The sequence below is a fragment of the Sceloporus undulatus genome, chromosome 9, assembly GCF_019175285.1.
Source record: "Sceloporus undulatus isolate JIND9_A2432 ecotype Alabama chromosome 9, SceUnd_v1.1, whole genome shotgun sequence".
Lineage (NCBI taxonomy): Eukaryota > Metazoa > Chordata > Lepidosauria > Squamata > Phrynosomatidae > Sceloporus > Sceloporus undulatus.
In genome coordinates this window covers 21,050,532-21,064,047 of record NC_056530.1, presented here as the reverse complement: position 1 = coordinate 21,064,047, position 13,516 = coordinate 21,050,532, and the positions used below count along the sequence as shown (strand labels likewise).

At 44.3% G+C, this 13,516-nt stretch overlaps 1 protein-coding gene across 1 annotated transcript; it reads left to right on the top strand.

Moving 5' to 3' along the window:
• The first annotated feature begins 6 nt into the window (after positions 1 to 6).
• Positions 7 to 12,246, top strand: LOC121915360 (cytochrome P450 2F3-like). The gene is made up of 9 exons (XM_042439554.1): positions 7 to 1,765; positions 3,289 to 3,451; positions 5,129 to 5,278; positions 5,994 to 6,154; positions 6,660 to 6,836; positions 7,642 to 7,783; positions 8,742 to 8,929; positions 9,148 to 9,289; positions 10,389 to 12,246. Exons 1-9 carry the CDS (start codon positions 1,565 to 1,567, stop codon positions 10,568 to 10,570), a joined length of 1,506 nt encoding a protein of 501 aa, XP_042295488.1. The 5' UTR covers positions 7 to 1,564; the 3' UTR covers positions 10,571 to 12,246.
• The last annotated feature ends 1,270 nt before the right edge of the window (positions 12,247 to 13,516 follow it).

Here is a 13,516-nt window from a genome sequence, read left to right as displayed (position 1 = left end):
AACACAGCTCAAAGTCAAACAGAGTGTAAAGAGAAGAGAAAGGGGTAATTTTTTGGACTCAGCCATGAAGGTTTGGCTGTTGGCTGCCTAGCTTTGAGTTGGTGAAATAATTAACAAAGGGGCAAGACCTTTCCAAGGTTCTGGACTAGCAGCTGTTTCAGTTCTGGTCTAGCAGTTGTTTCAGCCCATAGATTCTCAGTGGTTTGGACTATAAACCCATCACCACATCGTCCTCAGACAAGGAGTGCCAAGGGTCATAATAGCTAAAAAGGATAGAGACCATAGCCAAACCTCTCCAAATGAGGAATTACTTTTTACACATGTTACATTCGTCAACGATTAGAGGAAAGAATTACATTTCAAAAGTAACTGAAATTATTAGTATAACAAATCACAAAATCCAGATTGTTTTCGAAATCAGTTTTAAACTTCACTTTTGAGGCATTTTGACAGGATTTTTCAAGTCCCCCCCACCATTCTCTTATCAATCGAACATTTTTCTCTCTCAGGAAAAGGAGGAAGGCAAGGCCATTCCTGTGAAAAGGATTCCAGTATAACAACAAAGAAAGGATGGTTGTAACAAATAAGAACTAAGCCCACCTGGAACTTAAACTTGTGTGTAGTTTAATTAGGCAATGATAATAGTTGCCGGTCAGTTCTAAACAATGAAAGTCACCGGAGTGGATCCATAGTTTCTTAATAAAGATTTGCTGAGTTTTTAACTACTGAAACCTGATTTTCTGAACTTGGAATCTGTCTGGTTTTGACAATATATACACTCACATAAATGCAGGCATAAGGTTGACTTATGCCTTTGCTTGCACTACTAATAGGATGCCAGCCACTGGATACTCAGTGTGCAAATCTATCAAAGACATAAGCATCTGAAGAGAAACCTGGCTCAAAGCAGCGAGTGGGAGGACAGATGGGTCTCCCTGAACAGACAAAATGTCATTCAGATGTGGATGTTGTGGAGTTGCTTCAAATTTTCCCTTAGCTGGGAATGGCTAGTGGTTCCCATGTGAGTGGGGTAGTGATGAATTCGGATTTCCCTTTGAATGTTACGGGAATTGTCCACGGTGCTTTACTCATCCCCATAATAGTTTGGCACCTTGGGTACTTCTTCTAAAGTTCAAAGTCAAACCTGAAGCAGATGCACCACTCTACTAGAATTAGATCCACCAGCCACCACTGTTCCCAACATGAAGAACACTCCCCTCCAATTTCACCTTCTGGATACTGGAATCATTTTTGTGCTCTGTGGATGGAGGAAAGCATGCCATGCCAATCCCTACAATGATCAAAAATAGACATATGCGGGCATAAGGTTTACTTACAACTGCGCATGCCATTCTTTTTAATTCCACATGTCTGGCTGGGATAAGCTGGTAGCTCAGCCTTCAACTGAGGTTGATAAATGACAGGACAAGACTCCCACTGTTTGTATAGCAAAGGTGATGCAAGAAAGTGTGGAAACTCTCTTTGCAAGTCCCCTCTATATATATATATTCAGCCAAAGACACCATTTGCAAAGAGCTAGACTCTGGCAAGAACTGCAAAGGCTATGGAGATCCTCTCGAGCACCAAGATGGACTTCAGTGGGGCCTTCAGCCTTCTTCTGGCCATGGCCATCTCCTGTCTTCTCTTCCTCCATTTTTCCTCCAAAAAGAAGCTCCGTAGCCTTCCTCCAGGACCCACTCCGCTCCCTTTCATTGGCAACATGCTTCAGGTGGATGTGAAGGAGCTGATTAAGTCACTGAGAGAGGTAAGATGGTGGCCATCTGGTCTGGAAACCATGCCCTATGAGGAGCGACTTAGGGAGCTGGGGATGTTTAACCTGGAGAAGAGACAGTTAAGAGGGGATATGATGGCCCTATTTAAATATTTGAAGGGCTGTCATACTGAGAATGGAGCAAGCTTGTTTTCTGCTGCTCCAGAGAATAGGACCCGGAACAATGGATGCAAGTTACAGGAAAAGATATTCCACCTAAACACTAGGAGGAACCTACTGACAGTAAGAGCTGTTGGTCCATGGAACACACTCCCTTGGAGGGCTGTGAAATCTTCAGTCCGAAAAGGTAGTTTTTCCAAATCTCTGTATGATTTTACCCATGCGTATGTACCTTCAAGTCACTGGTCACTCTATGGCAACTCCATGAATTTCATAGGGTTTGCTTAGGCAAGGAATACAAAGGTAGTTTTGCCAATTCTTTCTCCTGAAATATAGCCTACAGCACCTGGCATTTCTTGACGGTCTCCCATCCTTACAGCACACAAATTTAAAACTGTCCTAGTGATATCATTTATATTATTTTTCCTTCTATGGCTGAATGCCACTCAGCATGTAGTTTGCAAGAAACTGTTGTCGCTGTTGCTGTTGTTATGCACTTGCAAGAATAAAAACCTCTGAAACAAATTTGCTTTCCTAAAGTTTTCTCAGCATAATTTATCCAGGGAAGTTGAGTTGCCAGGTCAGGACTCTCTCAGGCCCTGATACTTTCAAGACTGAAATGAGACCTGTGGATAACCCTTGTGATATCACAGGGGTAGTGGTGGGACTGGTGATGGTACAAGAGTAATAATAATAATAATTAATGAATAATAATAATAAATAAATGATTTATTTATAGACTGCCCAATCACAAGGAATCCGGGCAGGTTACAGCAATAAAAATACATGGAAAATGTATATAGAAATGTATATAGAAAATGTCACAGGGAGCAGCTCAAAGTAATACCATTAAGTATGATGCATTAAGCATCAGCCACAGTTGCACAGATTAGCCATTCAAACATCAAATCTACCAAATGAGGAATATATATATACACAGACACACACATTCAATAATCTTTCAAGACAAAGCTCTTGCCTTGAGATTCCTCCCTCTCAGCCTGAGGACCGGAGAATTCATCCCCAAATTGGGACACTGGGAGGATATGCGGCTCTCTTCCTCCCCTCTTTATCCTTTGCTTTTGAGGCTGAGAGAAAGAGTGACTTGGTTCGACGTGACCAAGTGAGTTGCATGCCTTAGCGGTGATTTGAACCTGGATCTCACAGGTCCCAGCCCAACACTCCAACTACTCCATCACACAGACTCTTATCTGCTATGTCCCAAGCTGTTTTTAACCTAATGCTTGTGACATTGCAAAAATTAAAATTTGATTTCTTTTTGTCTCATCTCACCATAAGAAAACAAACTCTAAAGACACAAAGCCCATACTCTCCTATGCACGCACAACACCGACTGAAACCATACATCCCATACCAGTTTACTACCTTCTTCCCAGCTCAGCAAGACATATGGCCCGATGTACACCTTCTACTTGGGCTCTCGGCCCTGCGTGGTCCTCTCTGGCTACCAGGTGCTCAAGGAGGCCTTGGTCGACAAGGCAGAAGACTTCAGCGGCCGAGGGGACTTCCCTGCCGTCCAGATGTGGAGCAAAGGAAATGGTAAGAGCAAGACAGAGTTGCAGGGACTAATTTCTGTAAAGAGGTGCCGGCAGCAAGACTCATACTTCCCTGAGGAAAGATAAAATAGATGGCTCAAAAAGTCTTGCTGCAATGCTGGTGTATTGAGAACATTGGTTGCTCAGTTGTAAAAGAAAGGTACATCTCTCTTCCATGCGTCTTCATGCATTCATAGGATTGAGACTTTGTATTCAATGGAGGTGCATGGATGGACTCCTAGTTCAGAATCAGACCTGAGATTAATGGAGGGGGATGTTTAATCCATCTTGGATTAATTTGGGCTGCATTGCTGGGAGCTGCAGAGAAGAGGTGGAAGATGCTCAGTTGCATATGTGTGCATCTGTCATTCTAAAACCATATAAACCCTGAACAGTAGCTCTGCACATAAATGCAACACTTCTGCAAGCCAGATTCCTCTCCATGGAAGAATCTTGAGGGATGACAAAGTCCAGCTATTAATGCCCTAGGCCTCTCTGCCCTTTTGTGGGGTCTCAGTGGTTCAGGTCTTCTTTCCAATAGGCTTTCAGGGTGTAGACATAATTCAGTCTGACACCACTTTTAAGTGCTGTGGCTCTGTCTGATGGAATCCTGGGATTTGTAGTTTTATAAGGTTTTTAGCCTTCCTGCCAAAGAATGCTGGTACCTCACAAAAATACAGATCCAAGGATTCTGTCGGATGGAGGCCATGGCCATTCAAGGAGTGTCAAACTGCATTATTTCTGCAGTGTAGATGCACTCTCACAAGATTCTGAAAAGATTTGCTTGGCATTGAGACTGGACCAAGAAAAGCTTTGTTGAATAATGAATGGAGCAGGTGTTTCATAGCGGAACAGAGCATCTATACGTCCCTTAGCTGAAAGGGATCCAGCACCCGCTTGCATTAAGGGACATTAAGCAAGAGCAACAGATCCCAAAGTTTCTAGAAAACAGATGGGCTATTAACTATTACAGTTATAAACATAGAAATACCACTTGGACAAGCACTGTCTAGCTCTGTTTTCTGGAAACTTTGGAAACAGCAAGAAACAAGCAGCCAAGGGGGAAACTCCCACGCATTTTTCTCTACTGGGCCCCAAAAGTTCTCATACCAAAATGACTGCTCAACTCACTCTTTTTTCAGTTGGAATGGTCTGCAGAATGATTATGTAATCTAGTTCAAAAAGGGTTTTTTAAAATCCTCCTTCCATGTCTCTGAACTAGATCATCAAGACCAAAAGCCATCTGCTGAGTGGCAAATCTCATGCATGCTCTCACACTGTCCCGATTTGGCAGGAACAGTCCTGATTAATCCTTTGTCATCCCATTTTTTCAGCTGCTATAAAAATGACCCAGTTTCTTTCTCAATTCTCCTCCTCCCACTTTCCCCCTTCATTCTCAGCTTACTTCAGTTGCTGCAAACTGAGTTCAAAGTCCAAAAGTAGTTTGTACTCCATTAGTTCAATAAAGGGAGAGGAGGCAATATCTTGCGCTTCCCAATAGGCTCAGGCAAAAGCAAACTGCTGCAGTCTCTTCTAGCTTATGTGTCCTTCCTCATTATTAACCTTTGCCATCTTGACCACACTCTGATGTTGCTTGGCCACATGTGTTCTGGTTTCATCCGTGAAACATTGGAAGGTACGCATGCAAGCTATTATTTCCCTCCCCTGGTTTTCTGCGCAGGAATCGTTTACGGCACCGGAGAACGTTGGAGGCAGTTGCGCCGGTTTGCTATCTCCACTTTCAAGAACTTTGGGATGGGAAAGAGATCCATTGAGGAGCGGATCAAGGAGGAGGCTCAGTTCCTGATGGCTGAATTCCGGAAAACTGAAGGTGGGGTTTATTCCTAGTCGGAAGATGGAGAGGGATTTATTCCACCCGTTCTCTTATATGACTGCAGGCCAGTGTCTTCTTTTGGCCTTGGAGCAGTTTCCCAAAAAACTGAGACCAATACGGCACAATATTAGGGCTTCCAATGGAGGCTGCAGAACCTCCTTTCATCTGTTTTATCCACTTTCTATGTGTCTTTTGCAGCAGCCTATTATTTAGCAAGTTAGATGTCCCTCAAACCATCTCAGGCCAGGAAACGTTTCACTTGCTAAATTCCAGGCTTAAAGACATAGGAATGAGGTCAAGCTGCAGCCACACTGGAGAAGAAATGCAGTTTGATGCAACTTTAATTGTCATGGCTCCATCCTATGGAAACCTGGGATTTGCAGTTTGTTGTGGCACCAGAACTCTCTGAGAAAGAAAGCGAAATAGCTCACAAAACTACACATCCCAGAATTCCACCACATTGAGTCATGACAGATAAAGCTGTGTCAAACTGCATTCATTCAACAGTACAGATGCAGCCTATGGCAGATCTCGGTCGTCCAGCTGAAACTACCATCTTAGTAGTGGCCATAGATTTAAAAACATTCAATAACCCAATAGCAGATTGTTTATTGAGAAGGTCTGTAAGAGAAATGTATGAAAGATAGTGATAGTGTGTGACTGAGTGTATGTTTAAAGTCTTCTACCTTCCTTTCTCCCTCCTTATTCACAGGGAAACCCTTTGATCCCACTTTCTTCTTGAGCTGCGCCGGATCCAATATCATCTGCACCCTAGTTTTTGGAGAGCGTTTTGAATACACAGATGAAAAGTTCCTCACTTTGCTTGACCTGATCAACAGCAACTGGAAATTGATGAGCTCAACCTGGGGACAGGTAAGTCCATTACAAGGCAACTCTGTTAAATAAAAATAGAGCCAGTGTGGCATAGTGGTTTGAGCACTAGACTACGCCTGAGACCAGGGTTCGTATCTCAGCTCTGCCCCGGAAACCCACTGAGTGACCTTGGGCAAGTCACACTCTCTCAGCCTCAGAGGATGGCAATGGCAAACCCCCTCTGAACCAATCTTGCCATGAAAACCCCATGATAGCTTCACCTGAGGGTTGCCATAAGTCGGAAATGACACAAAGGCACACACAACAACAAAATGTAAAAAGCCTTTGGGTTCAGAGCCAAAGTCTAGCTAGTTTGGGGAGGTGATGGGAGCTTCTCTGTGGTACATATCTTCTCCTGCATCCACAAAACACCCACAAATTTACTTTGACACCAGTGGCCTTCTGCCAACATGATCAGCCTCAAAGCTGTTTTGGTGCAATGACTCTGATCCAGCTCAAATCTGACTCAGTCTGTGCCTGTTATGCCTTCTCCACTTTGCAATAGCTGCTGTTCACCTTCCCAAAGATCATGAGATACATCCCCGGCCCTCACCGGCAGATCTACAAGAACTATCTGAAGCTGGCAGAGTTTGTGGGCGAACGACTGGAAGCAAACCGGCAGACGCTGGATCCTAATTCTCCACGGGACTTCATTGACTGTTTCCTCATCAAAATCCAGCAGGTACCTTCAGAGCAAAACATAACAGCTACCATTTTTAGTATACTTTCTTCTCTCTCTTGGGAACTCTAGTTCTGTGAGTAGGAGGCAGCATACTAAGGGTCTCTGATAACAATGGATGCATCTCCACTGCAGAAATAATGCAATTTGACACCGATTTTACTGCCATGGCTCAATGCTATGAAATTCTGGGGTTTGTCGTTTTGTAGAATATTTAACCTTCTCCATTCGAGAGTTCTCGTACCATAACAAACAACAAATCCCAGGATTCCATAGCCTGGAGCCATGACAATTAAAGCGGTGTCAGATTACATTATTTCTGCAGTACAGATACAGCCAATATCTCTATAGCATCTGCACTAGAATACAGGTCCCAGAATCCTTGAGGGGGAAACCATGTACAGTCTAACTGGTATAAAACTGGTGTAGGTTTGTCATGCAGATCTGTCCTTGTTCCCAAGGTTCTCCATCTCCAAAACAGGATTTTTTAAATATATATTTTGGAAGACCAGTAGGATTGAGGGTGCCAGAAATGTAGCATGAAATCCAAAGGCTGCGCCCCAAGTTCCCTGATGGCATCGCAGAGGTTGGGTATCCCCATTTTTTTGTTATATATGGATGTGTGGCAGAGAAATTTGCGAGCATTCGGTTCAGCCCTGGGCAAGTTACATCTCTCCCAGCCTCGGTTTTCCCACCTGGAGAATGATGATATACGTAAGTGATATATTCCAAAGCACTGTGTATTGATGTTTGGGGACAATAAAATAACAAGTTGAAAGTATGCTCAACTTCTGGCTCCCTCTTGCAGGAAAAGAACAACCCCAACAGTCACTTCAATGAGGATACCATGTCCAAGACCACCGTGAACCTCTTCTTCGCTGGTACAGAGACGGTCAGTTCAACCTTGAGATATGGACTCCGCATCCTCCTGAGGCACCCTGAAGTGGAAGGTGAGCCAGGAACATTGGCTGAGTGCCTTCCAGACAGGGGTGTTTCAACCTGTGCATTCCAGCATTGGAAAAAGTTGGACTAAATCATTAGGTTCCCAACTTTGTCCTCCTTTTTTGGACTTCATCCCCCAGAAGCCCTAGCCAACTTGGCCAACAGGCCAAAATTACAAAAGCTGAAGTCCAAATAATCTGGCGGTCTAAAGGTTGGGAACCACTGGACTAGATCAACTATGGAGTTTCTTTGAACTCTTTGATCCTATGAATCTGTGCTAAGATCAGAAGGGGCATATGCAAGATCCTTAGCGGGACTTCTCTTCAAGTTGGGGTGAAGGACACATGGAAAAGTAGAAATAGAAGAATAAGGAATGAGAAACTCTGATGCAAGGCCACAAGACAGAGCGCATGATGCACCCAGGGGGGGAAAGGAAAACTGGACCAGATTTTACCATGCAATTCAAAATGGGTATCTGTGAAAACTTAAAGAGACCCCTCAGGTTGGACCACACTAAAGTAAGCTACCTAAACCAGAGCTTGGGAGAGTTACTTAGTTGGATAGGAACCAACTAAAATCCATTAAGTTGGAGACCTGCAAATGTGAAGGGGCAATTACATTTAATTTTTAGCAAATTTGGCATTTCAGTGTTAATGTTCCTTCATAGTTCCATAACTAAGCAATGAGTTGTCAGTTAACTAAAAGAGCCATGGTGCTAAAGAGCCAGCTAATTTTATGTTACCCAGTCTATCTAAAGACTAGATCTTTAAAAAAAATTGTGAAAGCTATTTTTCTCACATTGTTTTGTTTAGTCTCTAGGGTTGGAGAATCACAAAGTTTAGTAGGGTGCAGCTTGGAAGCAACGGTAGCATTCTTTGCTTCCAGATGGTCCTCAGTGTTTTACATCCATTCCTCTGGCTGCAGGATACAACTTTGAAACTTTCCCAATCCTTCCTTCCTTGACAGAGAAACTCCACGAAGAAATTGACCGAGTTATCGGGCCAAACCGCAGCCCATGCATGGAGGATCGGAGCCAGATGCCCTACACTGACGCCGTTATCCACGAAATCCAGCGCTATGCTGACATTGTCCCCATGGGAGTGCCACACACGGTGACGCGGGACATTGAGTTCCGTGGATACTCCCTCCCCAAGGTCTGGAAAAGTAGGACCATCTTGTGGGGAGAGTCATGTTCATATATTATTACAGCATACAGCCAGTACACTCTTTAAATAGGTTACAGACACACAGACACACTTTCACGTTTAAAAAAATACAGTGAATGCTTGCCTGATAGCAACTCGGGATCTCCGTTCTCCTTACTCATATTTTCTTCCTTCTCCTTGTTGTCCTTCTCTTCCTCCAATTTCAGGATCTCAACATCATCCCCTTGCTCTGCACCTCTCAGTTTGACCCGACACAGTTCAGGAACCCCGACTGCTTTGATCCAACCCATTTCTTGGATGAGAACGGGAGGTTCAAGAAGAACGATGCTTTCATGGCTTTCTCTGCAGGTAATAAAGACAGCTTCGTGGAGAACATGCTCAACCATCTCTAGTAGGTAAACTGCTACACTAGGATTTGGGAGATCCAGGTTCTGATGCCGAGGTCATGACACTGAGCCATATACACCATCTTAGTCTAATCTCACAGGGTTGTGGATGTGAGGAGAAAGTGGGGGGGAAATAACTATGCCCTGAGTTTATTGGAGGAAAGGTGGTCTATCGATGGTGTTGGTGGTGGTGCCGATGAGGACAGTGATGATAATAGAATCGTAGAATTGGAAGAGAAGCCAAGGTCCATCAAATACTGTTGGCCCTCCACATTCACCGGGGTTAGAGGCACAGGAAAGTGGAAATAACACAAATAAAAGGACACTATGTTTTTACCTGAAAGAACCCCTCTCTAGGAATCTCTAATTCCTCCAGTGCAACTCTGGTCAACATCTGCCAGAGGTTGATCATAGAATTATGCTGGAGGACCTACAAATGCCTAGAGAAGTGTTTTCTTTAGTAATCTCCAAGTTCTCCAGTACAACTCTATGGTCAATTTCCAACAGAGTTGCGCTGGAGGACCTAGAGAGTCCTAGAAAGAACATGATAATTAAATCCGCAAATAATCAAATCTGCAAAAGTCAAAGCTGCAAATGTGGAGGGTCAACTGTATAACCCTCTGTCATGTAGGAATACACAAAGTAGGTTGCTGCCACATTGCAGAATTAATGCAGGTTGACACTGGCCTGGCTCTATCCTATGGAATCCTGTGATTCGTTGTTTGTTGTGGCACCAAAGCTGTCTGACAGAGAAGCTAAATATCTCACAAAGCTACAGATACCAGAATTCAATAGCAAGGAGACAAATCTTAAGCTACTGAAGAAAAATATTAACACATGAGACTTTTTAAATAATAAAATGTCATCTCACAGGATCTTTGATCTCCTTCATAAAAGCATAGAACTCCAGAGCTGGGAATGAATATCCATCTAGTCCACTGTCTCTTTCCACCAGTGAACTAATTCATGCATAGGACTGATTTGTCATTTTCTGTTTGTTGTATTTCATGCCCTTTCTTTCTCTCCCTCTCTCCCTCCCTTTCTTCCTTCATTCCTCACAGGCAAGCGTGTCTGCCTTGGCGAAGGCCTGGCCCTCATGGAACTCTTCATCTTCCTCACCACCATCTTGCAGAACTTCAAGCTGAAACCCCTGATGGACCCCAAGGACATTGACATCACCCCAGAGTCGACTGGCCTGGGCAGCATCCCTCGCCCCTATCAGTTCTGCCTCCTGCCCCGATAGAGCACTGGTTGCAGGAGGAATAGCTTGTTTGGCCCTTACTCTCACTGCTCCCTTCCAGCCAGTGAGGAAAACACGATCTCCTCCTCCAGCCCTGTGTTGGCCTTCCTTCTCAAGCTGCTCAGGGTCCTTCTTGCACCATCTCTTTCACTGCCTGCGTTCCACTGTCTTATCTGATGTTGAAACAGAGCTCACCCCCCTTTCTCAGCAACACTCCAGCCTCATTCTTTGTTGATTGCAGAAGTCATGTTGAGAACAGATAGGTTTGGTCTCTCTCAGGTTCATCCTTTCCCCCACCTCTTGCCGTCATTCTTTGGCCTCTTCTTACGTTGGCCTTTAATTTTGGACTGACTCCTTCCCTTATCAATCAGCGGGGCCACAGACATGGGTTTGCAGGGCCTGAGCAAAGCAGTGGGGCACAGGGAGTCTTGGAAATGTCTCATCCACAGAGTCGCCATGATTCAGGGCAGCTAACATTCACTACATTCATGCCGTTACATTCAGTGATGTACAGGAATTAGGATTTATGAATAACGTTAGTACAAATTTTTTTAATAAGGATTCTGCATGGTAGCACTGGACAAGGTCAACTGGGTGGGGGGATGGCACCATGAGTTACAGCACTGGGTGACGCCAAACCTAGTGATGCCACTGGGTCAGCATTATGAAAGAGTCACAGGTCATGGGACTACTGCTCAGTGGGATGACCAGTTGACCAGCAGTTCCACTTGCTTTCAAGGAAGAGTTATAAAAGTCTGAAGACCACGAGGCAAAAGGAGAAGAACAATGATGACAAGGGGTCTGAGTGCCTGCCACACCTATGGACATTTGGATAAAGCTGGGTCATGCAATTCACTCTCAGCCTGCCCTGTGAACATCCAAGATTTACAGGCACCTGTTTATGAATAGAATTGAAAAATGTCTTAGCCAGACGCAGCAGGGAAATTATGTTTCTTTTTTGTGATGTTGGCTGAATATGATCTAGATCAGTGACTCCCAAACTTTGGTCCTCCAGATGTCTCCCTGAATTCCTGGCTATTTATCAGGAGTTGAAGTCCGGACCACCTGATAGATCAACATTTGGGATCCACTGATCTAGATTGTTCGGTAACTACTGTGCCTGAAGGGAACATGCCCTTCATGTAACAACACACTTTTTTGCTATGCAGAGCCCTGTTTAGAATAACAGACTCTCCCTCTCACACTCTTCATGTCCTTTCTGCTCAGTGTGTGTGTAAGTGTGTTGCCCTTTGCAGAGACTGGGGTGGCAAGCACAAGGAAAGGTAGTAATTTCCCACTGAATTCCTAGTTAAAGTGGGGGAGGAGTTCAAATCAGTGGGCGATAACAGTGTAGATGACCTCTAAAGGTCCTGCTCAGAAATGGATGGATGAGATGGCATCTGCCTTCCCTGTGCTGATTGCCAAACCCACCTTTTCTGCAAGGTCCTTGTTATCCTGGCATTAAACCTCTTTCAAATTACGGATGTAACAGAGTGAGCTGCTTTTACCCTTGCCATCCAGATATTCATTGGTTCTGCCACTGTTTTCAATAGCGAGTTGCCCATGCCAAGTCTGGGGTGTGGAGTGGGTGGGATAGGTAGCCCTCTCCTTTTCTTCCCTACAAAACTCTGTGTATTTCAGATGGTGCTGCCTAAACCATTAAAACCATTCACACAAAACCTCTTGAGTGCTTTCACTAAGTACCTTAAAGGCTTCTGGAAATGTAAAGAATATTGGCATTTCTTTAAAAATAAACTCCCCATGTGTCATGACCATTCCTCATCCAGGAGATGCCCTACTATCTATTAAACCTCACAACTAGGCTACTCAGTGAAGCCATCCCCACAGTCTGTACTTGTCTGGCTGCTGGCCTTCCTCTTCACTAAGATCCTGATTTACCCTCCAACAACTGTGATCATTATTTTTCCCCCAGCGCAGTGTCAGTGGTTGCTTCATCCTCAAAAGCTTCATAACAGACATCTTGGAAGAAATCAGAAATGAGGGAATGGGAATCTTGGCTGGGCAGATTGTTTTGATAAGACACCCCCTCACATCTGGCCAAATCCATATAGTGAGCTGGTTGCCTGGGACTGTTGCATAACAGTACTTTCTTTCTCCATATTCTGCCACTGCCAAAATCCCAGGAGCACTTTGTTTACAATCAAAGTTCAGGATTTAACGATTAACAACCGAGAGGTGCCAGGATTCATGTACCTTTGCACTGGCAGAGTGTGAAGTTGGCACTGAGGCAAGAGCTGGCATTGAGGCAAGCAGATGAGCCTTTCGTTGGGCAATCACCAGGCCAGGATTAAATGAATTAAACAGGGTGAAAACATAATCATATTTCATTTGCAAGCCTCCTTTATATTCTAACACTTTTTTTCGCTCTCCCTGTTGATTTATGGCAACCCCACACCTGTGGGGAAAAGAATAGCATGTAGCAACATGAAGAAGAGCCAGGTTGGATCAGACCAACAGAATGGTAGACACATGGAAGAAGAGCCAGGATTTTGTGTCTTGTGACATCTAATAAGATGCCTCCAAGAAAAATGTGAAATAATGAAAGCATATGTATTTGATGACATAACCTGCCCTCTGCCCCAGGATCTATCAGTCGGTAATGTGGGAAAAAGATGCAGCAGCTCTGTCCTTTTTCTGTTGTCTGAGTGGGGTGACTTGCACATGAAGATGTGTATGTTGTGAAGTCATTTCTGACTTACGGCGACCTTCAGTTGATCCTTTCATGGGGCTTTCCCCGGCAGGTTTCTCCAGAGGGGGGTTGCCATTGCCATCCTCTGATCCTCTGAGGCTGAGAGAGTGTGATCTGCCCAAGGTCACCCTGTGGGTTTACATGGCCAAGCCAAGATTCAAACCCTGCTCTCCAGAGTCCTAGTCCAACATTCAAACCACTGCACCACTCTAGCTACTTTCTATAAAGGACACAATTTC